The sequence below is a fragment of the Eubalaena glacialis genome, chromosome 1, assembly GCF_028564815.1.
Source record: "Eubalaena glacialis isolate mEubGla1 chromosome 1, mEubGla1.1.hap2.+ XY, whole genome shotgun sequence".
Lineage (NCBI taxonomy): Eukaryota > Metazoa > Chordata > Mammalia > Artiodactyla > Balaenidae > Eubalaena > Eubalaena glacialis.
The window spans coordinates 207,059,622-207,087,175 of NC_083716.1; the positions used below are offsets into that span (position 1 = coordinate 207,059,622).

The following is a 27,554-nucleotide window of genomic DNA, read 5'->3' on the forward strand; positions in this document are numbered from 1 at the left end:
ATAAACAAAATATACCAAACCTTAACTAAGCAGAGAACATTTTGTAAATTGTTAAGGGAAAAACTGAAATTATCAATATCAATTAAGAATTTTTGGCGTGCCCATTTATTCAACATATTGGGTAACTGTATCATATATATGCACCACACAGGAATATCAAGTTTTTACAAAAAAACAACACTGGGTATTTAAAAGGTATTGTGGCCTTAATTAAATCCTTAATTCAGAAGGCACTTCAGTAACTTTCAGGGCTTCAAAGTCATGATCGTCATCACTGCACAGTACTAAAGAAAACATGTTTACCATGTACAAACAATAATTTCCAGTATTATGCAAGAAAACCTTATGTTTTAAGCATTTTTTTTCTTCTTTCTGTACAATTAAAAATAAAATGAACATTGGTACGGTTTTTACAAATATTTTGTTTATTTTAATGAAGTTGGTACAGACAATGTCCATTTAAAACCCATATCCCAGGCCAAAAAGTACAAATAAAGTCAAAAAGAGCAGCGTTCTGCTGTATACACTTCTGCATGAATAACTTTAACTGCTAATGAAAACTAGAACTTTTCTGGGATCTTCTGACAAGATTTTTCTTTCATCTTAAAATGCTTTCTCTTCAGTGAAGCCATCTTTGGAGTTTGTCATTATTTTCACCACCTCTGTCACCTTGACTCCAACCTGATATTCCTCTTCTTTTGGTCCAGACCCTCAGATTTTAAAAGTAGCTTCAAGTTAAGGAAAGGGCATTTTCCCACAGTTCAGTTCTCTGAAAACTTCCATCTCCCACTGAGAGTCACAGTCCAGGAGCGAAGCGATCACATGCTAGAACTTCAGGGCCAATTGGAAAGTCATTACGAACACTCGCATTAGTCAATCTTACTTATCACAAGCCTGTAAATGCACAGTCCTGGAAAAGGCGGCCTCTCTGTGCACACACATAATTTTTAAAAAGGAGAGGGCGATATGAACGGGGCTGAGGTTTGATCACCAAAAATCAGCACAATGAAAACAAACAATAATGAATAATGGGCACTAGAATTCAAATTACCAGATGTTCTAAAGAGATGGGGTGCCAGTTTTCAATTCTGTTTTGAACACCACATTACAAAAGAACTATTTTTAAAAATAAAAAAGGATTAAGGGAAAAGAAAAAAAAATAAAAATATCTAAATTGTTGAACGACCCCCTGTTTGTTCCTGATAAACTTCAATCACATCTTCTTCCTCCATTCCCAGCTGTAAGAGAAAAGAAAAGTGTTAGTAGTAGAATATAAAAGTACTATTTTTTTAATTGGCTGCAATTATGTGGCCACTGTTTTAAAGTGCAAAAAGATACAAAAGTAATCCATAGTTATCCTGTTCTAAAATTAAGAATACTGTTTCCGGGCTTCCCTGGTGGTGCAGTGGTTAAGAATCTGCCTGCCAATGCAGGGGACATGGGTTTGAGCCCTGGTCTGGGAAAAACCCACATGCCGCGGAGCAACTAAGCCCATGCACCATGACTACTGAGCCTGTGCTCTAGAGGCCGTGAGCCACAACTACTGAGCCCACGCGCCACAACTACTGAAGCCCGCACGCCTAGAGCCCATGCTCCGCAACAAGAGAAGCCACCACAACGAGAAGCCCGTGCACCACAATGAACCCACTCGTCCCAACTAGAGAAAGCCCACACACAGCAACAAAGACCCAACGCAGCCATAAATAAATAAATGAATTTATTTAAAAAAAAAAAAAGAATACTGTTTCCTTTAATCTAAAGAACAGAGAGGGGGACTTCCCTGGTGGTCCAGTGATTAAGACTCTGTGCTTCCAATGAAGGGGCATGGGTTCAATCCCTGGTCAAGGAACTAAGATCCCATATACCACATGGCGCAGCCAAAACAAAACAAAACAAACAAACAACCAACCAAGTTTTAAAGAACAGAGAGGTATATCTTTTCCTCTGATACTATGTCTATGAAGTCATTCATATTACTTTGCTGAGCCAACTTCACGTCCCAGTTTATTCACCATATAAAATGTAAATGTTTCTGAAAAGTACCTTAAAGGAGTTTCAAACCTAATGAAACATGTATATAATAGTTTAAATAATAGTTTGATGGCATATTTTCTAAAATGCATTTTACTTCTAGATGTAATTACTTGATAGAATCTCTTTCAAAAAACCTGATCTCACTTTGAAATATATGTGGTTTTAGTTAGAAAAACACTGCCTAAGGATTCATTTCTAAGTGGTTTGCTTTGTCATCTACAATTCCTTCTGGCATATAACTATTATTTTCTTTGATAGTAACCACTCAGTGAAGAAAACTTACTGTACTTCTACTCTTATTTGACACCTCCAATTGTATAAGCCAGATTTTTCAGACCAACCCTTCTCAACTCTTACAGAAAAGGAAAAGAAGAAGAAGAAAAAAGACCCTTTAAAATGCCTTATACAGAACATTAAGCAAAGTATAGGCAATTAAGTTTTTTTTTTAATGTGCTTTATATGCATTGAAATATTCTGGAATTTTTTTCTAAAAGACATTATTAATAATGGTTGCCTCTGAGAAATGGGAATGCAGAGATATCTAAAGTGTATTTTCCATTTTATATACTTTGGTAGTTTGGTTTTCTAATACTTTTATTTATTTTTAACACAAGTATTTTTTATTTAAAAAATAAAAGAGTACATAAGGGGGCTTGGTGTCGCATAGAAACCCAGATGTTACACTCAGTGAGGCTTGTAAAGGACTGTAAATCTGTTGATTCTGATGTGCAGACAGGGTTAAGGAGCACTGTAATAGGCAGACTGAAAACAAAAACTATCACTGTTTCCACTGAACTATAGTGGATCACAAAAAGAAATGAAAAATAACATTTCAAAGGAAAGTCCAAGATCAGTATTTTATAGGTGACAATTTTGTGCTGAATTACAAAATGTGAAAATTAAAATATGCTAAGAAATCTAAAAATAAAACATAGACTTAAGTGGATTTAGAATTTTTTTAAAAGTGATTAATTGGCTCTAGTATTATGGATATCTTGATTGTGATAGACATATGAATATTAAAATAATTATTAATTAAAGAGGCTATTAAAATTTAATTTTAATTGCACATATAGCCTGGTAAATACTGCAAGGACTAAAATTCCAAACATTACAAGGAACCTTTAAATCAGGAAGGCAGCACGTGTCCTCAAACTATGGAGAATATGAAGCCATCAGCTTTAAGGAGCACATTAGCAGAGGGACTTACCTGGTGGCACAGTGGTTAAGAATCTGCCTGCCAATGCAGAGGACATGGGTTCAATCCCTGGTCCGGGAAGATCCCACATGCTGCGGAGCAACTAAGCCAGTGCGCCACAACTACTGAGCCTGTGCTCTAGAGCCCGCGAGCCACAACTACTGAGCCTGCGTGCCACAACTACTGAAGCCTGCACGCCTAGAGCCCATGCTCCACAACAAAGATGAGCCACCGCAATGAGAAACCCATGCACCGCAACGAAGAGTAGCCCCCGCTCGCCGCAACTAAAGACCGCGCGCAGCAACGAAGACCCAACACAGCCAAAAATAAATAAATAAATTTAAAAAAAAAAAAGTAGTACATTAGCAGAGATAAGTAAACAAGAGTACAAAGAGGTCACTCCCTAAATACCTACTCTCTCCCACTGCCCCATTATTATTCTTCTAAGAAGATAAATCTCTTAATGATAGTGAGGGAGGTGTCACTAAAATGTATGAAATATCTTCTGTGTTGCAGAGATTATGTCAAGCTAGGACAGGGAAAATACAACATAAGTTTGGAATATCTTGTGCCAGACAGTAAGGAAGTACTTAAGAAAGTGGGTAGATACTAAACCTACAGGGAAAAGTTTGATGAGAAAAAGGATAGTCACATAGTTTCAAAGTATGTGCCCACAAATTACTCAATTAAAACAGGAAAAATAGTAACTACATAGTAAAGGAAAAAGACAACTGTTAAACTCAATAAGGGACTTCAGATACTCCAGATATTACACCCTGAGAAAGACACATCACCATTTATGTAGTATTCCAGCCAAAAATACATAATCCGAATCTAGTCATGAGGAAACAGAACAGCCCAAATTGAGAAACTTTTTGGAAAATACCTGGTTTGTATTCTTCAAAAATGTAAGTGTCATGAAGACAAAGATAGGCTGAAAAACTGCTCCAAATTAAAGATAATTAAAGAGACCCCTAAATAAAATATGTTGATACTGAACTGGATCCTGTGACGAGGGAGAAAATTTATTATAAAAGGCATAATTGGGACAGATGACAAAATTAGGTTGAAGACTAAAGTTTTCTAACAGTGTTAAGTGTCCTGAATTTTATTAACAGTACTGTGGTTATGTAAAAGAATATACTTATTCTTAAGAAATACACACTAAAATATTTAGTAAATGGCATGGTGTATGCAACCTACTCCCAAGTGGTTTGGATGATATACATATATATACACGCATATATTATATATGGGGGGAGGGGAATAATAAAGCATAGGTAGCAAAATGTTAAAAACTGGTTAATCTAAGTGGAAGAGAGTACAGTTTTTTGTACTATTCTTGCAACTTTTCTGTAAATTGAAAATTATTTCAAAATAAAAACTTTCTAAAAAGATGGAGAGGTGTCAAAAAGAAAAGACGCCAAATTGAAGGGGTCCCCACTGGCCAATATCTAAAGAACGTCATGATTCACACAGTTTCAAAGTATCTCCCCACAAATTACTTACTAATTACAAAAGAAAATGATAACTTTACAATGGATAAAAAATCTGGCAGTTACCATCTTAACTACGTGACCAAAGTTAATATTATCCATAGCAGGACAAATGGAGATCATATAACTCCTGATATGATGCACTCGGAATTTCACAGCTTCACTCTGTGCTACTCCTACCAAAAATGCAAAACTGAATCTAATCATGAGGAAACAACAGACAAACCCAAACTGAAGGACATTCTAAAATATAGCTGGCCTGAATTCTTTTAAAAAATGTCAGTGTGATGAAAAACGAAGACTGAGTAACTGTTCCACATTAAAGCTAAGGGGCATGATAACTAGTTAGAATGCATATCCTGGATGAGATCCCAGGTCAAGTTAAAAAAAAAAAAAAAAAAAGGGAGGGCGCTATAAAGGACCTTACTGAGACAGATGGCAAAATCAGACTATTTTGATTGTATATTCAATTACAGTATTGTATCAAGGTTAAATCACTTAAATTAGATAATTTAACTGTGGCTCTTAGGAGAGCAATAACACTGAAATATTTAGGGGTAAAGGGCCAGTATCAAATGGCCCACCAATAATAATAATCTGTATATACAGACAGAACAAAAAAGCAAACATAGCACAATGTTAATAACTGGTGCATCCAGGAAAAAGGTTATACAGGAGAATATTATACTAGTCTCATAATTCTGTAAGTTTGAAATGTTTTTAAACCAAAAAACTAATAATAACCATACACTGTTCCCACTATCAGAAACATCAAAAATGTTATTTTGTATTTGGAGGGGGGAATCTGTATAAATATACACACATTCTCTCTCTCACACTTTATTACTTTCAGATGCCTGGGGGGTGGCGGTGGGGATGGGAATAGAGAGGGTGGCATATATAAACAGAGAAAACAGTCCATACATACAATAAAACAAATAAAGGCACAGAAGCATTAAAAAACATAAACCAAGATGACAGAGCCAAATATATTAATATACACTAAGCTTCTACATTAAGTTCTCAAAATGGGTCAAAAGTCAAAATTGAACCGTGAAGGTCACCATCACCATGAAAATGTACCAGAAATCTGCCAAATTTGAGGACCATCTGTCCATCCTCAAAAAGACGTAGTATGTGTGTGCCTTATGACAATTTCAGTACTCATTTTCTACTTTCCACCTCTCTTTTTACAGGCACTTTTTGAAGGCAATACAAGGGAAGTTCAACCCAAAAGATTATTTTTCTCTCTGACAAATGATATACCAGTTAAATCAGAGAATATTCAAGAAAAGGACAGTTTAATGGTACCAGTGAAACCAAATCATTCAATGCAGAATTAAAAATATGCCTTGAATCAGAGAAGAAATTATACTCACTTCTTTTGGAGTGTGATTATCAGCAATTCTCTGACCTTCAAAGAGAAACCTGAGTGAATTCATGGGAACTCCCTAAAAAGGCAGAAAACATACAAATATACAAATCTTAGAAGAGATAACAGGAACTTTGATGCACAAAAAGCAAATATGAAAGCTTCAACAGAATATGTAGAACATAAAACTAGACAGCTAATTCTATCATAATTATCATTTACTGAGTACCAACTATTTGCTAGGCACTCCCTGTACCAAGTATTTTATATACATAATCATAAATTTTCATCACAACAGCCCTGGAAGGTAGGTATTATCACATTATCTTCATTTTACAGCTAGGGAATCTAAGGTATGGAGACGGCACACAAGCTAGCCAAGAACTGAAGGCTAAATCTGCTCCTAAGCCTGTGCATTCTTAACCACTATTCTATATAGTTTCCTCTCAAATCTGTAAGCTAACATAAAGATAAAATCAGATATTGGATGAGCAGCCTCACTAGCTTCCAACTGTACAAGCAAAATTGGTTTTTAAACAGATTAAATCATAGAAATTTGGTAAAGCACAGTAGCAAGCCAGATAAACTACAGTAAACCTGTGATGCCATTTACAGCACTATAAATATTACAAAAGGTATTAAAATATATTTTTCTAATCATTTATTCCACAAAAATAGCTAAAAGAGAATAGATGGCTCATTTAAAGAGAAATAACTTCACTAATAAGTACAAATCAAGCATCATTTAGTCCAAAAGTATTAGAAAGTTCTGCTCAATAACTAATGTGTTAAGATTTTCACTGTTTAAATACAATACTATCCCAAAAACATCCAAAAAAATTCAAACTATCTTCCAATATGTACTATACTTAAATATATGAGACCTTGCAAACTTAACCTGTATTTGGTTTTAAACTATTTTTTTTGTTTTTTTTGGCCATGCTTCCGGGATCTTATTTCCCCGACCAGGGATTGAACCTGGGAGCAGTGAAAGTGCCAAGTCGTAACCACTGGACCGCCAGGAAATACCCTGGTTTTAAATTATTTCCAGGGTTGGGACTTCCCTGGCGGCACAGTGGTTAAGAATCCACCTGCCAATGCAGGGGACACGGGTTCAATCCCTGGTCCGGGAAGATCCCACATGACATGGAACAACTAAGCCCGTGCGCCACAACTACTGAGCCTGCACTCCGGAGCCCACAGGCCACAACTACTGAAGCTTGCAAGCCTAGAGCCTGTGCTCCACAACAAGAGAAGCCACTGCAAAGAGAAGCCTGCGCACCGCAACGAAGAGTAGCGCCTGCTCGCCACAACTAGAAAAAGCCCACATGCAGCATCGAAGACCCAACACAGCCATAAATAAATAAATAAATAGATAGATAGATAAACAAACAAATAAAAATTATTTCCAGGGTTATATTAAAAATAAACACGACTGACAAGGGTGGAATATTCTTTGATTTTAATTATAGTATCTTTCAAAAAAGAAATATCTTATGTTGGAGTCAAAAAAGTTTCTATAGAAACCAGTCTATAAAATCAAAATGGAAAGATGATTCAGTCTCTCTCTATTGGGTAAGTATTCCATACTTTAGATATACTGAGTGTCCCATTCCTCGTATATCAGCAAATATAAGAAAAAAATTATCAAGCCTCTGTGAACTGAGTATAGAAACTTCTAAAGACTGTAGACTCTGAAGCATAAAAAAGAAAGCTAGAAATTATACTAACTTGATGTTATATTATCTCCCCAAACCTAGCACCTTCAATTCTGGATCAGTTTAGTTTTCACTTTTGCACTGTTTTTTCTCAATAATCAACTCCCTCATTTACAGATGAGGTAAAAAGACCATATGATTTTCTTCTGAGTTGTTGTCAACAGTAAATGACAATGTATCCAAGTACCTACGAGCATACTGCACTTAATACATGTTCGTTTCCAATTTTAGCTCCCATCATTATTACAAATGTGAGCTAGTTGAGCCCCAATTAAAAGACTTTACTGAGCATAACAATATCAAAAACAGAAACAGGGAATTCCCTGGCAGTCCAGTGGTTAGGACTCTGCGCTTTCACTGCCAAGGGCGCGGGTTCGATCCCTGGTCGGAGAACTAGGATCCCACAGTCCACGCAGCGTGGCCAAAAAAAAAAAAACCAGAAACAAATGTTTATTGTTTTACTTATCCTAACACCTAGGTGATCTCTTTTTCTTCTTGCAAAGTCCTAACCACTAGACCACCAGAGAAGTCCCAAAGGATTACTTTTCTTTTGACAAGAAAGAAAAATTAATGATATATAAAGCACTGAATTTAATATTATAACATACAAACCTGTCTTTGACAGTACGATTCTTTGAGTTTCTTGAGATGTGTTGTCATTTTCACTTTGAAGTGAATCTCACTGCTATCCTATGGAGATATGAGGGAAAAAAGTCACTCTCTGTGTAAGCTATTTGCTTTGCTTGAAACAAATTATTTAATTACACATATACTACATATAGAAATGTATACCTTGTCTCCTATATTTTCCCACCAAAATATTCTTTTTAGCATTCCTAACAGGTTTATTAAAATACTCTTACCATCCTCAAAGTTGCTATATACCCATTTCAAAATAAATTTAATAAAACAAACATAAAGATAATCTGTTTGGGGTGTTATAATTAGCAGCCTAAGTAAAAGTATGTATGTGAAAGAATGCATTCCTTCAGAACTGCATGCCTATTCTGTTTTCAAAATGAAAATGTGAACTGTCACAAACTCCCAAAGGCAACTCAAAACAAAAAGTACCCCCACAACTGAAGTGTCACTGAAGACGGCCAAACCTACAAATGGGACGTAGACCACAAAATAACAGACACTTACTCCTGCCATAAAAAGTCACCACACAGAGTCTGGCTTCTCTTGCATGAGTGAAATGAGTCAGTCAAACTGATAAACGGGATCACACGTAATTTTTTTCTACCCAGACTGTCAAGTAAACTACCAGGCAACCATCAGAAAAAAATGCTGGCACTTGCATACTGTAAAAATTTCAAAGCCAATCCTAATGATTACATATCACATTCACAAATACATGTTAGTGGAAGCTGCATGTTTTGTTTGTAACTATAATTTTTTTTAAATTATTTATTTATTTGTTTGTTTATTTTTGACTGTGTTGGGTCTTTGTTGCTGCGCGCAGGCTTTCTCTAGTTGCGGCGAGCGGGGGCTACTCTTCGTTGCGGTACATGGGCTTCTCATTGCGGTGGCTTCTCTTGTTGTGGAGCAAGGGCTCTAGGCGCGCGGGCTTCAGTAGTTGTGACACGCAGGCTCAGTAGTTGTGGCTCGTGGGCTCTAGAGCACAGGCTCAGTAGTTGTGGCACACAGGCTTAGTTGCTCTGCGGCATGTGGGATCTTCCCGGACCAGGGCTTGAACCCGTGTCCCCCTGGATTGGCAGGCGAATTCTTATCCACTGCACCACCAGGGAAGCCTTGTAACTATAATTATTAAAAAAAAAAAAACAGGGAATTCCCTAGCAGTCCAGTGGTTAGGACTCAGCGCTTTCAGTGCAGGGGCTGGCTTCAATCCCTGGTCAGGGAACTAAGATCCCGTATGCTGTGAGGTGTGGCCAAATTTTTTTTCTAATTTATAAATAAATAAATACAAATTCTTGTCCTATGTATAATTTCATAAACAGACAAAATTTCTAGAGCAATACCTCACACCATAAGCTAAAATCAGTTCCAGATGAATTAAAGAGCTAACATTAAAAAAAAATTTTAATATTTTCTGTTCTTCTTAGGGAGAGACTTTTTCCCTAATCTTGACACTGGGAAATCCTTATTTCAAAGCAAGATTTTAACTCAGAAACCACTAAAAAAAAAAAAAAAAAAAAAAAAAGATTGATAAATCTGACTTAATAAAAACATAAACCATCTATACAGTAAGAAGCACCACAAAAGTTAAGAGACCCTGAAGAAAATATTCACAACATATATAACAGACAAGAAAAATCAAGAAAATATAAAGCATTCCTACAAATCAGTAATTGTTAAAAAGGTAATCCATGGCATAGGACAAACATACACAGGCGTACCTCATTTTATTGCACTCTGCTTTATTGCATTTTGCAGATACTGTGTTTTATACAAACTGAAGCTTTGTGACAAACCTGAGTTGAGCAGGTCTACTGGCACCATTTTTCCAATAGCATTTGCTCATTTCGGGTCTCTGTGTCACATTTTGGTAATTCTCTAAATATTTCAAACCCTAACCCTGCAAAAAAAAGGCTCACTGAAGGCTCAGATGATGGTTAGCACTTTTCAGCAATAAAGCATTTTTAAACTAAGGTATGTACATTGGTTTTTTTAGACAAAATGCTATTGCACACTTAAACTACATTATAGTGTAAACATAACTTTCACATGCACTGGGAAACAAAAAATCCATGCGATTCGCTTTATTGCAGTGGTTTGGAACCAAACCCGCATGTCTCGGAGGTATGCCTGTAAATCAGTGGAATAAAATTGACAGCCCAGAAATAAACCCATATATATCTATGGTCAATTGATTTTGACAAAGATGTCAAGGAATTCAATGCGAAAAGGACAGACTTTTCAATCAATGGTCTGGGACAAACAGATAGCCACATGCAAAAGAAAGAAGTTAGACTCTCCTTCAAATGCATACAAAAATCATTCAAAAAGTACTCAAAATGATCAAAAACTTAATGTAAGAGCTAAAACCATAAAAACCTTAGAAGAATCTATAGGTATAAATTTTTGTGACCCTGAATTAGGTAATAGTTTCTTAGATATGACACTAAAATCATAGCAACAAAAGAAAAAATAAATTCAATTCATCGAAATTAAAAACTGTTTCTGCAAAGGACACAACCCAGAAAGTGAAAAGACAACCCAAAGATGGGAGAAAACATTTGCAAACCATCTATCTGATAAGCATCTAATATCTTAAATATATATGACAAGTTATTACAACTCAAAAATAAAGACAAGTAATCCAATCTAAAAATGGACAAAAGATCGGAATAGACATTTCTCCAAAGATGTACAAATGGGCAATAAGAACAGGAAAAGATACTCATCATTAACCATCAGGGAAATGCAAATCAAAAACACAAGATACCACTTCACACTCACTAGGATGACTATAAAAAAAAGACAACAGCAAATATTAACTAGAATGTAAAATAACAAACCTTCATATATTGTCGGTGGGAATGTAAAATGGTGCGGCCACCACTAAAAACAGTTTGGAGGCTCCTCAAAAAGTTTTAAAAAGTTACTACTATATTAGACCCAACAATTCCACTCTTAGATATATAGAGAACTGAAAACATATCCACACAAAACTTACAATGAATATTAATAGCAATATTATTCATAACAGCCAAAATATGAAAACAACCCAAATGTCCATTAACTGATGAATGGATAACAAACTCAGTATATCATACAATGAAATGTTATTCAGCCATAAAAAGGAATGGAATACTGAAACATGCTACAATTTGGATGAACCTTGAAAACATTATGCTAAATAAAAGAAGCCAGACACAAAAAGGTCACAAATCATGTAATTCCATTTACATGAAATGTCCAAAATAGGCAAATCCATAAACGCAGAAAGTAAAGTAGATTAGCGGTTACTAGAGGCTGGGGGAAAAGGAAGATGGGGAATTACTGCTAATGAACACACTGTGTCTTTTTTGGGGTGATGAAAATGTTCTGGAATCAAATAATGGTAATGGTTGTACAGCCTTGTGAATATACTAAAGCACCTAAATTATACATTTTAAATGATGAATTTTATGGTATCTGAATTATATCTTAATAAAAATTTTCAAAATAAGATGATCACAGAAAATAGGAAAAGGATATGAACACACGATTAATATAAACGTAAAAGACAAAAAATTATACCTCATTGATAATCAGAGTAATGCAAAATAAAATGTCTAGCTATTACACTGGCCCAAAATTGAAAGACTGGTAATATCCCATGTTTCAGAGAATGTGGGGAAATGGTACTCTCATACTTCCATGGTGAGTGTCTACTAGTTCTTTCTTTTGTCCCTTAAAAAAAAAAAACTATGAAGATACATTCCTCCAATAATTTTCAGCTAACCTTAATTATCTGTTAACATCTCAAAAAGGGTCAATAAGATACAGGCCAGAGTCTGTAGAAATAAGGTGCCAAGAAAGAGAAAGGGGTCAAGAAAAGGCCTGAGAGGCCCTTTGGTTTAAGGGCCCTAGCATTATCACTCAAGAGTAGTCGCTGTATTTGCCACCGAAGCATGCTAACCAAGAAAAAAAAAAGTTTTATTAGAAGAAATTAAGGTGATCTAAATCTGCCTAGCAGAGCAATTAAGAAAACAGTATCACCCTCTTCTGCCTCCAACAGATGCATATGTAGTAAATGAATCGCCATTTTTAAATAACTTGCCTTAGTTACGTCATTTTCTCTGTGTGTCAGAAATCATCCACACATTCCAGAGTCAAAGGAGAAAAATAATGAAACTCACCTGTCCGATGACTTTGAGTTTAATATATTCTCCTTCCTTCTTATCCCCCAAGTCCTCGGTTGAAGGTTTTGCCTCCTGAAAGAAAAGTACATATAAAGATATAAGTTCCTATATGCTATTTTAATTATTCACCCATTACTTTGACTTAAGGTACAAAATTTGCACCTGAAAATACAGCAGGCATTTCTTTGCTCTGCCAGCCAATTAAGCAAAAAATGTCCTAAGTCAATTACTCTCTCAAACACCAGTTCTAAAGATCACTAAAAAACAAGAAAGAAGTCTCTTTTATTATAATAATCCTATAGTAATGGTTCTAAAACTTCACTGAGCATCAGAATCACCTAAAGTACTTGTTAAAAGACTGCTGGGCCTCACACCAAGTTTTTTATTCAGTAGGTCTGGGGTAGGGCTGTAATATACATTTCTAACTAATTACCAGGTGGTGCTATTGCTGCTACACAAAGGAACAACCTGGAAACCATTATCTTCAGTCAACTCCTATTAGTCAAAGGAAGCTCATCTCCAAGAATCCTTAACCAAACATTCTGAATCCAAGATTTTCTCACAACCTATTGGGAGAAGTTAACTACTCCAATTACAAAACTGTACTAAGAAACATAAATTAATCATATTAACATAAGCAAAGTCTATTTAGAAAGGAAAATCAAATAGCAAAGTATTGGCCTAATGTAGTCTTGAGTCAAAACAAATCAGTTTTATTTTAGACTATCTGAAGCAGTATATCCAATTTTAAAAGATTAGGCTTGGCTGAAAAAAAAAAATTAGGAGACTTAAACTGGAATAAGAAAAAAGCCCAGAGTAAGTAGTAAAAGGAAAGAGGAGACAAAATTGGAAGACAGAAGAAAAGAGTATAACCCTCTTATAAATTATACCATAATAAATAAGATAATTTCAAATGAAGGCATACTGAAAAGAAAATGAAGTTAGAATAAACTAGTTGAAACAACTTTGCCATGAAGTATCTAAGAAAAGTAAGCCATTTTTAGTAAAGGTGTAGCTTGGTAAATTTCAGCCAATGGTGTGATAAAAGTAGCTTTCCCGGGATTTCCCTGGTGGCGCAGTGGTTAAGAATCCGCCTGCCAACACAGGGGACACGGGTTTGATCCTTGGTCCGGGAAGATCCCACATGCCACGGAGCAGCTAAGCCCCTGCACCACAACTACTGAGCCTGCACTCTAGAGCCCATAAGCCACAACTACTAAGGCCACACACCACAACTACTGAAGCCCATGTGCCTAGAGCCCATGCTCCACAACAAGAGAAGGCACTGCAATGAGAAGCCCATGCACCACAACGAAGAGTAGTCCCCGCTCGCCGCAACTAGAGAAAGCCCATGCGCAGCAATGAAGACCCAACGCAGCCAAAAATTAATTAATTAATTAATTAATTAAAAAACAACAACAAAAAGTAGCTTTCCAATGCACTTTACCTTAGTTTTGCCACCATATTAGTCACTTATTTAAATATATGCCTTTTTGATTCACAGCAATTTCAAGCTGTTAATCAATGCTTGATAAGAATATAACCAACTATACTGTATTTCAGAAGTAACAAGGCCATTACCTGTTTATCTCATGCCAGTAAGTGAAAACTAACAAACTCTTTAACATTCAAAATTTATTGAATATATTAAACTAGAAGTAGCTTTTAAATTTAAGATACAGGCTAGAGTCCAGGGAAATGCTTAGATAACAGAACTGACTTCATTAGTTTGAAACCTTGCCTGTTTATCATTCTGCAGTACTTTCAACATTTGCTGACTACTGCGTATTATGGCAGCAGGCCAAATTAACCTCCTTTAGTGAGACAGTATTTCACCTGAAAACTAGAAGACTGTCTTCAAACATAGTCTCACAACCACATTTCTATGAATTTATATTTAGAGTAAACAGTTCCTTCTTCCTTTACATATCTAGAGAGGACAAGGACAGCTTATTCCACGCAGTGAAGGGCAACAAAGAGCAAAGAAGCCCTGAGTCCTCTTTAACTAAGAGAAGGGGTGTTAAGAAGCTTTATAGGAGTTACCACAAGGAGAAAAACATCCCCCTGCAACCGGAGCAGCAATACATCAGCACAATGGGAGTGATTTTGCTCCAGTGTTTCCTAGACAGGGTAGCTACAGAGGCTATTCAGAACAAAAGAGTTCTTCCCCCTTCTCCAATCCATTGTCCACAATGCTTCAGAACTCCTTCTAAAGCACAGCTTCTCTGACTGTATAACTACCCCTAACAAAAAGTGCTTTAAGGCTGAGAACCAATCTCCGCAGCACCTCATTCAGTTCCTCCACTACCAAGCTCAATTCTCATTTTCCTCTCTCCACTTCCTTTACAAACCATGAATTTGGTTAAATTGGACTATCTGCTATTCCCTGAATATGTCTATAAACATTCTTCCACCTTCAGCCCTTTGCTGTTCCTGTTTCCTTTACCTGTAATACATATCCTCTCTCAACCTCTCTTGAAATCATCTCACAAAAATCCATCCCACACATCACCTGAAATCCAGTATTTAAAAAAACTCTTCCAGGAACCACGGCACCCCTCAACCTTCCAACTGGGATTAATATTTTCCTTTAATGCTCCCATTGGCACTTTATTCATATCCTTTATGGCATTTATTCTCAATTTAAAAACACTCCCCCTTTACTGTCTTCTCGAGGAGTCAGCCTCATCTTTTTCTTCGAACTTCTTATGAGAGTACTCAGCATTTGCTGTTTCCACTTTTACTCTCAACCGACTGTACTCTGGTTTATACCCCACCATTCCACTTGACACTTCTCTCACCAAGGTTACCAGTTCAACTCCTTATTGCTAAACCCAATGGACAATTTCAAGTCTCATCTTTAACCAACAGACACTTATGACTTCTTCCTTGAAAACTCTCTACCTTTGGCCTCCAAGATTCCATTGTTTCCTCATCTTGACCACTTCCTTAAATGCTGGTGCTCCTCTAGGTTCCATGTCTTTAATCCTCTTTTTCTTCTTCTTCCTGGGTGACCCATAACTCCAACTACCTCTCAGATACTAATGACTCACAACCATCCTCACCAACCTGACAACTTTTCTGAGTTTCACTCATTTTTTCAAGGGCTTGAACATCTATCTCCACTTTGGATGTCCCCATGGGTACCTCAATTTAAGTGTCCAAAACTGAATGCATTATCTCTAACTCCTCTGTTAGCTTTAACTCCTCTTTCTGAAAACCAAAATCCAAAAAAACTACAATTCCTCCTGGATTCCCAATTACAATAAATGGTTACCATACACTCAGCTGCCCACATCAGAAATTTAGTAGTCATCTTTGGCTACTCTTCCTCTCTTAAATCTCACACTTAATCATTCATCATTCTGACAATTATATCTCTTAGTGACTCTCATTCTCTCCATTCCACTGCCTTAGTTCAGGCACTCACTGTTGCTCATTAGCATTACTGCAATAGCATAACAAATGCCCCAAGTCTAGCTCCCTTCAATTAATTCTTCCCAACTACAACCAGAGCCACTTCTCTAAAATGCAATCTGATCTGCCAAGAATCTTCAGGATTAAGTTCAAACTCCTTAGCCAACATACACTGGTCCTCCATGGGCTGGTTCCTGCCTAGCAATCCAGCCTTGTTCTCCTACTTCTCCTGCTAATAATATCTTTTGCTCCAGCCACACTGATGTACAATTCCTTAAACAGGGCACCCTCTACCTTATCTCCACTATCTCTGTACATGTTAATCACCTCTGCTTGGTATGCCCTTTCTACCCTATTCGCCTTTCAAGACCACTCAAGCATCGCTTCCTACAAAATGATTTCCCTCATCACCCTCTTAAATGTTCCCATACTGCTTACTTTAATCTTATTATAACATGTTTGCATATCTGTGTCTCCCACCAGATTGAGTTCCTTATTGGCATGCCTTACTCTTCTCTGTATTTCTGGTCAAGCACAGTGTCTAGTATGTATTTTGAAGATACTCAATATGCTTGTTAAATTAACATTTTCTGTGACAGTTTTGTATGTCTTGACTTCCCTACAAGTTTACAAGGAGAGGGTCCAAGTTTTTCATCTTTATAATCTCTGTAGTGTCAGGCAAATACCAGGCAATTATTTAATGCTGGCTGAATTAAGTTGACAGCACTATTTTCTGTATCATACCACAAAATCTTACTAACGCTTCATACTTCTACTGTACACAATAGTCAATACAAACAAAATCCTTTCAGCGTTTTATATTCACAGTTGGGAATAAGAGATAATTCACACAGGGAGATCAGCTCGGTGCTTTGTGACCACCCAGAGGGGTGGGATAGGGAGGGTGGGAGGGAGTGAGATGCAAGAGGGAAGAGATATGGGAACATATGTATATGTATAACTGATTCACTTTGTTATAAAGCAGAAACTAACACACCATTGTAAAGCAATTATACTCCAATCAAGATGTTAAAAGAAAAAAGAGGGGGCTTCCCTGGTGGCGCAGTGGTTAAGAATCTGCCTGCCAACGCAGGGGACACGGGTTCGAGCCCTGCTCCAGGAAAATCCCACATGCCGCGGAGCAACTAAGCCCGTGCGCCACAACTGCTGAGCCCATGCACCACAACTACTGAAGCCCTCGCGCCTACAGCCTGTGCTCCACAACAAGAGGAGCCACCGCAATGAGAAGCCCGCACACCACAACGAAGAGCAGCCCCCGGAGTAGCTGCAACTAGAGAAAGCCCACGTGCAGCAACAAAGACCCAATGTGGCCAAAAATAAATAAATAAAATAAATAAATTAAAAAAAAAAAAAGAGAGATAATTCACTTCAATTTCGTAAGAACATGTGAATACTAGCATTTGAAATTTCCAAAAAGAAACTGCCACTTTCCCTAGTCACTCCATTTTGGTGATCTCTTCCCAACTCTGAAGCACTAGAGCAATGTCATCTACACCCACTTGTTTAATAGCCTCAGGCTTGCCTAATGCAGTCATCCAACTTTTCATGTGCTATCTTTTTTTTCTTTTCCTTTGACAAACTAGTCTGGAAAATGAGAAGATCTTGGACAAAAAAAGGCCAAAGTTTGTCTCCAGTAATCTTAGTGTCTTTTGTATGCCTTCTTTCCTTCTGTCCCCTGTAAAAAAGCAGCCAATACAGAATGGTATGGCACACTAGTCACAAAACAGTGAAAGCATTCAGCACTGGGTGTGGGACAGTAGGTCATCAGAGAAAAGAGAATCTCGGAGAGGGCTGGTTGATTTGGCTGGAAAGGTTACACAGCCCCAGAGCAGAAGAAACTGGTAATGTAAAGAAAAGTAAATGTATGTACAAGATCAAAGACAGGAACTGGAAACCTCTAAATTCTCAGGTCTGTGTCATCTAGAGATTAAATCATGGTAACTGGAACAGTAAAAGGAATTTATCAGACACCAGGCACTACCAACTCTTCTTTCCAAGATATAAATTAAACAGCTTAGAAATAGAAGATAGCTGGATCTGAAAAGAAGAACTAGACAGGAAAGGACAGAGAACACAACAATCCTCATTTACAAATGGACAGAATTCAACAGAAGGATTTTACTGTGCCATTTCAAAGTCAAAAGAACAAGAACTTTGCTAAAAATCACTATGGCAATCAGTATGTTGACAATTTAATCACAGGAAAACAGCACCACACTTAACTACCCCCAATCTCTCACTGACCCTTCCAGTTGTACAAGGATTGTTCATTCTTCTGAAAGAGGGGGGATTCTGGGAAACCAAAAATAAAGAATACATTTACTCTTATTTGATGACATTAACAAACCTGTTCAATTTTAAAGGTGGGACAACAGTATCCTGGTTTTGTTAAAAGAAAAAGTCCTTCTCTTTTAGAGATACATATTAAAATATTTGCAGATGAAAAGACACAATGTCTGGGTTGGTTTCAAAATAATGTTATGAAGTGGAGTGGGGTCATGCAAATGAAATAAGATAGGCCAAGAGATGGGTATATGCGTACAATTATATATACATTACATTTTTCCATAATAAAACATGTCATTAAAAATACATTCAAAGTTTCCAAAAATTCTGTTAACCATAGTTCTTACTGTACATTGGTTTATTTCATTTTATTTCCTAATAAAGAAAGCTCAACAAGGATTAAATTGGATGATTCTAATAACTGTACCCATTATTTAAAGAAACAAACCCCCAAATTACAATAAAGTCATCTCCCTCATACTTCAATGGGTTTACCACAATTCTAAAAATACACACACACACATATTTTTTCAGTGCATGCTGCCTATGTTCAAATTTAATGAGACAGTACTAGACATTTGGAATAAAACTGACCAGACTTAGCTCCATAACTTGAAGGTTTAAGTCAAGCTGTGAAGACACTGGGACTTCGTAAATTTACATTCAACCCTAGAATTGCAGTTAAACACTAGATAAATAAAGACAACTTCTCAGGAACTAAAAATTATAATTGAAAATCCCACTGGTTGGACTTCCCTGGTGGTGCAGTGGTTAAGAATCTGCCTGCCAATGCAGGAGACTGGGGTTCAATCCCTGGTCTGGGAAGATCCCACATGCCGCGGAGCAACTAAGCCGTGCACCACAACTACTGAGCCTGCACTCTAGAGCCTGTGAGACACAACGCCTGAGCCCACATGCCACAACTACTGAAGCCCGTGTGCCTAGAGCCCATGCTCTGCAACAAGAGAAGCCACCGCAATGAGAAGCCTTCACACAATGAAGAGTAGCCCCCGCTCGCCGCAACTAGAGAAAGCCCACGCACAGCAACAAAGACCCAACACAGCCAAAAATAAATAATTTTTTTAAGTTAAAAAATATATTTATATTAAAAAAAAAAGAAAAGGAAATCCTACTGGTTATATAAACCGTACTCTCTGCAGCTAGACTATGGACCTATGCAAAGCCTAGAACAAACTGGCTTCACTGTATCCAAAAGTACTAGCAGGCAGATTTAGAGGTAAGGCAGACATTGTTAATTACCTATCCAATATCCATTTTCCCCTTCTTCCTTACAAAGGGAAGCCTAAATTTGCCAGCCAAAGAAAAAGAAAGAAAAAAAAAATTCGAATCTTCTCTTATGGCCACATGATGCAGTGCTGGCCATGCAGATAGAAGGTGACATACTTTTTGCTGGTACATACTTTTTGGCATACTTTTATCCTTTGCTCCATCCCTTTCTCCTGCCTGGAACAAGACATAAAGTAACCTTGCCGGCAAGGAGACAAGCATCAGAGTGAAGACACCTGCTAAGGACAGAGGCGAAAGAAGTATGAAGGCATGGTGGAGCTGCCTTACCATCCCTGAACTACTTATGTCTGAACTTCTTGCTTCATTAGAAAAATAAACTGCAAACTTGTTTAACCTACTATATATCAGATTTTCTGTTATTTAGTCCAAAAGCAATCCAAATTGACAGAGGAGGTGCTCTAAATAGGTAGCATTTGGCTTATATTAAAAAACAGCTCCTCGAAAACCCGCTCAGTGTGCATCAAAAGCAGAATAGATAAGTAAAGTGTGGTATAGTCGTACAATGGAATGCAATGTAGCAATGGGATTTAACAACATACAACTATACACAATAATACAGACAAATCTCCAAACAATGCTGAGCAAAAGAAGCCATACACTGAAATACATACAAACTGTGATTCCACTTATAAAAAATTATAATGTATAACAGCAGGCAAAACTAATCTATGTTAGTAGTCAGGACAGTCATTCTTTTTTTTTTAAATAAATTTACTTATTTTATTATTATTATTATTATTTTTGGCTGTGTTGGGTCTTCATCGCTGCGTGCAGGCTTTCTCTAGTTGCAGTGAGCGGGGGCTACTCTTCGTTGCGGTGCACGGGCTTCTCACTGCAGTGGCTTCTCTTGTTGCGGAGCACGGGCTCTAGGTGCACAGGCTTCAGTAGTTGTGGCATGTGGGCTCAGTAGCTGTGGCACGCAGGCTCAGTAGTTGTGGCGCACGGGCTTAGTTGCTCTGCAGCATGTGGGATCTTCCCGGACCAGGGCTCGAACCCGTGTCCCCTGCATTGGCAGGTGGATTCTTAACCACTGCGCCACCAGGGAAGCCCTGGACAGTTGTTCTTAATCTGGGTGCTGGCTGCATGGATGTGACCAGTTTGTGAAAATTCAGCAAACTGTACATTTATGTACACTTTTTCATATATATATTTATCTTCAGTAAAACCTTTAAAAATATCTGACCCTGGCTATTGAGAACAGCAGGTCCAGCAAACAGAACTCCACCCTTCCTTCCTTCAGGTCTTTTCCTTCAGATTCTCAATAGCTCAGTAAAAGCAATCAAATGCAAAAAGAATGGTCAAAATATAGAAGTATAACAAATACAACATATCTTTAAATAAACTTAAGTCATGTTGCAGGAATTCCAAATTTTAAACCATAAGACTAAGGTACTCAATAATAGGATCTGTGTGGCCTTACCCACATGACTTTTTTAAAGTAGACGATCAGAGAATAATCTACAAAAAAAACACACACAATTTTAATATATTCCAAAATAGGATACCAAACATGACTTAGACAAAATGGGAATTCCCTGGTGGTCCAGTGGTTAGGACTCGGTGCTTTCACTGCCTGGGCCCAGGTTCAATCCCTGGTCGGGGAACTGAACTAAGATCCCACAAGCAGCGCAGGATTATTATTATCCATAACAATGGATAATATCCCAATGTCCTGGAAGAAGCAAATGATTCAGTTTTGGAGATGAAGTTACTAGGTCTATTGCTAATAGAACTAAAGTTCGAGAAGGTATGCAAACACATCGTAAAAGGAAAACTACTGCATGACAACCAACCCTTCCTCAATAACAAAACATCATGGGAATTGAAAGAGGAGGAGAAAGATACCTGCTGTTTCACGTTTTTGAGGCAACCTTTCAATTGTAGGGCCTAGAATGCTGCCTGGAACATACTGACATTCAATAAATACTTGTTAAATGAATGAATCTGACCACTCATTCCTTTAAAAACTTTTACTAAGTATTCAGTCACTCTGCTAGGCACTTCAGAAAAAAAGGGTGAATAAAGCCTGATTCCTGACCCTGGAAAGCAAACAGTAAAATGGAGAAAGGCACTTAAATAAATAATTACAACACTAAATATATAACCTATAATAGAAACATTCTAACTGGTATGGGGGGCTAATGAGTGTCAATAGATATTTGACAACTGCTTTACAGTTTTGAAATCTGAACTACTCCACTAACCCTCATGAGTACTATTTTTTTTTTTAATTTATTTATTTTTGGCCACGTTGGGTCTTCATTGCTGCGCGCGGGCTTTCTCTAGTTGTGGCGAGCGGGGGCTACTCTTCGTTGCGGTGCGCAGGCTTCTCATTGCGGTGGCTTCTCTTGCTACGGAGCATGGGCTCTAGGCGCCCGTGCTCCGCAACAAGTAGTTGTAGCACACGGGCTCAGTTGTTGTGGCGTGCAGGCTCTAGAGCACAGGCTCGGTAGTTGTGGCACACGGGCTTAGTTGCTCCACGGCATGTGGGATCTTCCCGGACCAGGGCTCAAACCTGTGTCCCCTGCATTGGCAGGTGGATTCTTAACCACTGCGCCACCAGGGAAGCCCACCTCATGAGTACTCTAACATAATAATCATACTCAGTTTTTAAAATACTATTAAATAATGTTCAGGTAACATTTTATTTGAAATGTTTTATTATAATCAATATGTTCGCAACATTTACTAGCAGCACTTCATATATCTGTCAGAGAGAAGACAGAATACATCATTCCTCTCCTGGGGCATGGAATGTTTAATGTATGTTTCACTAACTAAATGCTCAAGTCATAGCTACAGTATGCAGCTATGTTTGTTAATACTTATTCTTAACATACTTATAAGTATGTTAATACTTATTCTATGACATAAATAGTATACATAATTATGAACTTTAATATACACCTAGTTTATCATATTCTCCTGCTATCTCAAGCTAACAGAAAGATCAGCAAACATCAACAACAGAGAGATATAAAGAATGCTGCAGGGAATAACGCTATCCTAACAAAAGAAATACAAGTAATGTGGTAGATTAAAGATAACTGCAAATTCTTTGTTACTCTTCCTATTAAGAAATGGAGTCTAGATGCCTTTCCCTTGGTGACTATAGTTAATAATACTGTATTGTATATTTGAAAGTTGCTGACAGTAGATCTTAAAAGTTCTTATCACAAGAAAAATTTGTAACTGGGAGATTGGGATTGACATATATACACTAATATGTATAAAATGGATAACTAATAAGAACCTGCTGTATAAAAAATTAAATAAAATTCAAAAACAAGAAAAAAAGAACATTTGTAACCATGTGTGGTGATGGATTTTAACTAGACCTATTGTGGTGATCATTTCACAATATATACAAATACTGAATCATTATGTTGTACACCTGAAACTAGTATGTTATATGTCAAGTGTATCTCAATAAAAATAAATGCCTTTCCCCTGAATTTGGGCTGGACTTAGTGATTTGCCTGACCAACAGAATGCAGAAGTGACTTCCAAAGTTAGGTTCTAGGAGGCTTGGGGTTTCCACCCAAGGTTCTCTAGAACACTCTCTTGTGAGCCCTGAGCTGCCATAAGTCTGAATATTCTGGGGTCCCCATGCTCAAGAGAATACACGACGAGAGCACTCACAGAGACCTTGAGACTATATGAAGAACCCATCCGTTACAGCACACAGTCATGTGAGTAATCCCAGCAGAGGTCCCACACATCAAGGAGCAGTGATGAGCCCAACCCACAGAGCCCTGCCCAAATTGCAGATTTATGGGCAAAACAAGACTGTTGCTTTAAGCCATTACGTTTTGAAGTAGTCTGTCAGGTACCAACAGATAACCAGAATTACATAATGCTTCAAAATCCTTGACTAAAGATAAAAGGAGATCATTCAATCAATATCTCTATCTCTCTCCCTCTCCGCCCGCCCTCTCTCTGAGGTGGGGATGGACAGAGTAAAACTGCTACAACAGATTCAGTCAGCATTTGAAGCAAATCAGTCATCCAATTATTACAAATTAACAGACCTGAATTGAAGAGCTGAAGTCCATGCTGCCTTTCATGATTCTGATATGAAAAAGAAACACTATAAATGTGAATGTAAGGAAGGAAAAATATTTGTACAAATTACCCTTACCAGTTTGATATTAAACTTCTTGTTCTACATAAGTGCTCAGTTTTGCTGCAACGTGAAATTAGGCTAAAAGTGAGCACCCAATCAGGTCTCTATTATTGGTTAAAGGCTAGTCCTTCACCTTTTTGAGGGATCACGTACCCCTTATGAAAGCTATAGATCCTTTCTCCCTAAAAAAAATACACATGCACAAATATAACTTCATACAATTTCCATACAATTTCAGTGGATTTTCAGCCCTTAGGATTCATGATCCTCAGGTTTAGAACCTGTATTAGAGGATTATTCAATAATGGTACACTGGATAATGATGGCATTGTTAGAATTATGAGAATTTCATTCAAATTCCAAAAATAATCATTTTTCATTTGTCAATGGAGAACCCAGCAATTCTTGTGTGACTTTAATGTCCACCTATTTTAACTTGAAATGATTACTCAATTCCAATATCTTAGCACAGACAATAACCTTCTGAGAGGTGCCTCAGAAAATACATCGTTCTAAAACAACCTGGTTTATATAGTCTTTTGGGGACAATGGTTCAGTCTCATGCTGCTGATATGGCACAGTAGTAACTTGGGATTCTTACTCTCACTCATAAGCCTCATCAGGGTAAGAGTTCAGCTTCATATCTCTTTAAATCCTTAGCATCCCAACACTAAAACTGTACTGGGTCCCAATTATTATTAACAACGATGTTGGTCAATCAGCCTAGAGCAACAGTGGTCATACTCTATGGTCACAGGACTCTTTTACACTCTTAAAAATTAATTAGAACCCCATAAAGCTTTTGTTAGGTTGGTTATATCTACTGAGGTTTGCAGTATTAGACACTGAAACTGAGAAATGTTTTATATACATATTAATTTGTTTTAAGATAATAAACCCAATATATATTAGCAAATAATGTATTTTTATTACAAATATTTTTCATGTTGCTATTTATGAAAAAAATTTTTTTTTTGGCTGCGTTTCGTCTTCATTGCTGCGCATGGGCTTTCTCTAGTTTCAGCGAGCAGGGCTTACTCTTGGTTGCGGTGCACGGGCTTCTCATTGCGGTGGCTTCTCTTGTGGCGGAGCATGGGCTCCAGGCACGCGGGCTTCAGTAGTTGTGGCACACAGGCTCAGGAGTTGTGGCTCGCGGGCTCTAGAGCACAGGCTCAGTAGTTGTGGCGCACGGGCTTAGTTGCTCCGCGGCATGTGGGATCTTTCCAGACCAGGGATTGAACCCATGTCCCCTGCACTGTCAGGCAGATTCTCAACCACCGCACCACCAGGGAAGTCCCGAAAAGTATTTTAATAATAGCAATATAAAACACTGGTAAGGATATGATGATACCCTCATTAAATGGTACTGTGTATATAAATTACAATTTCTTGAAAGTAGCAATGAAGCATCAATCTTAAAAAATATATATTTTTCAAAACAAAACTAGTAAGAAAAGTGGCACTGTTTTGCATTTTTGCAAATCTCTTCAATGTCTGGCTTAATAGCAGCTGGATTTCCACATCTGCTTCTACTGATACATTTCAATCTGTTGTGATATACCAGATCATGTCAATCTCTAGAAAACTCCACTGAACACTCATGAAAGAATGACAGTGGGAAAGACAATGTCCTAGTATTATCATGAAAATTGTTTTGGCCTCAAGGACCCCCTGAAAAGAATCTAAAGAACCTCTGGCCTAGAGGCACCTGTTAGTGTCCTAGGTGCTTTATTTGTTCCTTCAAGTCTCTTTTAAATGACTGGAATTCAAACTGGAGCAATAAATTCTACAATTTACTGTATAATCCCTTCTGTACACTGCTCTTTCATCAGACTATAGTAAATTTCAACAGGCTTCCTAGCCACTTCTGAGCATCAAAATAAAAGGCTGATGAAATTAAGCATTTACACCTGTTCTTTCCTCCCTGGTAACCAAGTAAACAACTACCTAGGGAGACAGTTATAATGCCATTCCCATACCAATTTGGGAATTAATCTAGACTGTTAGTAAGAAGATCCACCCAAAACTAATCTAGATTATGGTTTAACCTTAAAAATATAAATGTACATTTTGCGCAACAGTACAAATCCACAAAAGCCTCACTTGCTCTCACCAAGTGGTACAAAACTGAACTGGGTTAAAAGCCAAGGGAATAAATGTGTTAAATTTAAAAGTTCAAGTACATTATGGGGTTGAATGAGAAACAGTTTTCTAGATAACTATCACTAAACAAGCAAAAGGTCCAAAAATACTTTAAAAAGTCAAAGTCGTCTGAGCAAACAAAACAAAGTCCAGACAAAAAACCTATAAAGTAAAAACTAGCCATAAACATGGTTAACTAGAAAAGGATGAGGAAGAAAAACTTACCACGTAAAATCGAACACTCCTGACTGAGTGCAAATCCCAAGTAAATTCTTGATATTAACATTCAGATGGAGCACTCTGCTATAACAGGAAGCTTTCTGCAAATGTTCTGCAACTGCTCTACATACACGAAGTTTTCCTATCCTTTTCCTCAAAGGTATCAGTCATCTTCATGTTAACGCCCAGATGAAACGCTTTCTGTTGCTCTAGCAGTTTTGTTCTACTTTGTTTCTTGATTATTCTGAGTTCTCTCTTACAACTGGAGAGCTACTGAACCAATCCCGAGTAAGAAATGGGAAAGTACAAGAAAGAGGCGACAGCTCTGCACACCCACACGGAAAAAGACTCAGAGCAGAGCAGAGGCAGCCCGGCCCCAGCTGCAATCCGAACGGAAGGCAGAGCTTTCTAGGATCCCAGCAACACCAGACAATGTCTCCCTACCCCCCGCCCCCACGTCCCCACTCCAAGACTATCTAAAGACTAAGAACCCAAAAGTGGAGTCCACCCGCTTTTCAGGGCCACGGAGGCTCCGGGGCAGGTATTCTCTCCCGTTACATAACTGGGGCCTAGGGCCCTGCTTCTGCAATGAGTCCTCTGAAGAGGCAGGCACACGGGTTCCCCATGGACCCTCTCGGGAAAGTGGGAGCTGGGCTCTGCACCTGGTCGGCCCCGGAGAAAGAAGGGAGACGACTTGAGGCCGCGACCAGAAGCGCTGGGGCACAGGGGGTGATGAGCCAGCCAGGAGAGGGGCAGGGCGGCTCCCGAAGGCCCGCGGCAGGCCCAGGCGTCTCCGGTCCTACTCCACTCCCCTCCCGCGCTAGCCCAGTCCCCACCGGCCGCCCCCTCCCCCATTCCGCCCTCCCCTCCCCCGCGCCTCCATCCCCGGCCCCAGCCGAGCGGCTGGCGGACCTGCGGAGTAAGGCCTCGGCCACCGCCATTGGATGGCTCCCAGGCCGGTACCTGGTCAGACATGGTGACGGTGGTTTCCCCCGGGGTCTCCGCACAGCAGCGGCCTCGGGTAGGCAGAACCTCGCTCCGGGGTTTACAAATCCGTCTCTCTTCCCCACAGCACAACACCGCGGCTGGAGGGACTTCCGCTACGCCTGGCGTCACTTCCGCTACGCGCTAAGAGGACGGAGAAGGAAGCGAGGAAAGGCGAGGCGGGAAAACCAGTGGGGGGGCCGCCCGGAGGCGGGAGGGCCGAGCGGCTTTAGTGGTGGTCGCGCGAGTGAATAAACGACAGTCCCCCCAGCTGCACCTAGACTAGGCCTTGTGCCTGGGTCCCAAGCCCATCCCCCTGGGGAAAAGTTCCGGGTGCCCAGTCTCGACGTTTGGAAGCGTACTGACAGCACAGACCCCTCCCTCCGATACCTTGCGCGTTTCTGAAGGCTGAGCCAAGATAC

General features: G+C 38.5%; 1 protein-coding gene across 3 annotated transcripts; it reads right to left on the minus strand.

Moving 5' to 3' along the window:
* Positions 1-407: 407 nt before the first annotated feature.
* SUMO1 (small ubiquitin like modifier 1) lies at positions 408-27,554 on the minus strand. Of its 3 annotated transcripts, none has more exons than XM_061204046.1 (6): positions 27,523-27,554; positions 27,112-27,276; positions 12,627-12,701; positions 8,431-8,508; positions 6,108-6,179; positions 408-1,238 (listed from the first exon to the last, which is right to left on the minus strand). In XM_061204046.1, the coding sequence occupies exons 2-6, from the start codon at positions 27,121-27,123 to the stop codon at positions 1,170-1,172; spliced, it is 306 nt and encodes a 101-aa protein (XP_061060029.1). In that variant the 5' UTR covers positions 27,124-27,276; positions 27,523-27,554; the 3' UTR covers positions 408-1,169. The 3 variants fall into 3 exon arrangements, with proteins under 3 accessions (XP_061060029.1, XP_061060016.1, XP_061060025.1); XM_061204033.1 differs by having other exon boundaries at positions 27,061-27,276; XM_061204042.1 differs by lacking the exon at positions 27,523-27,554 and having other exon boundaries at positions 8,431-8,503; positions 27,061-27,143.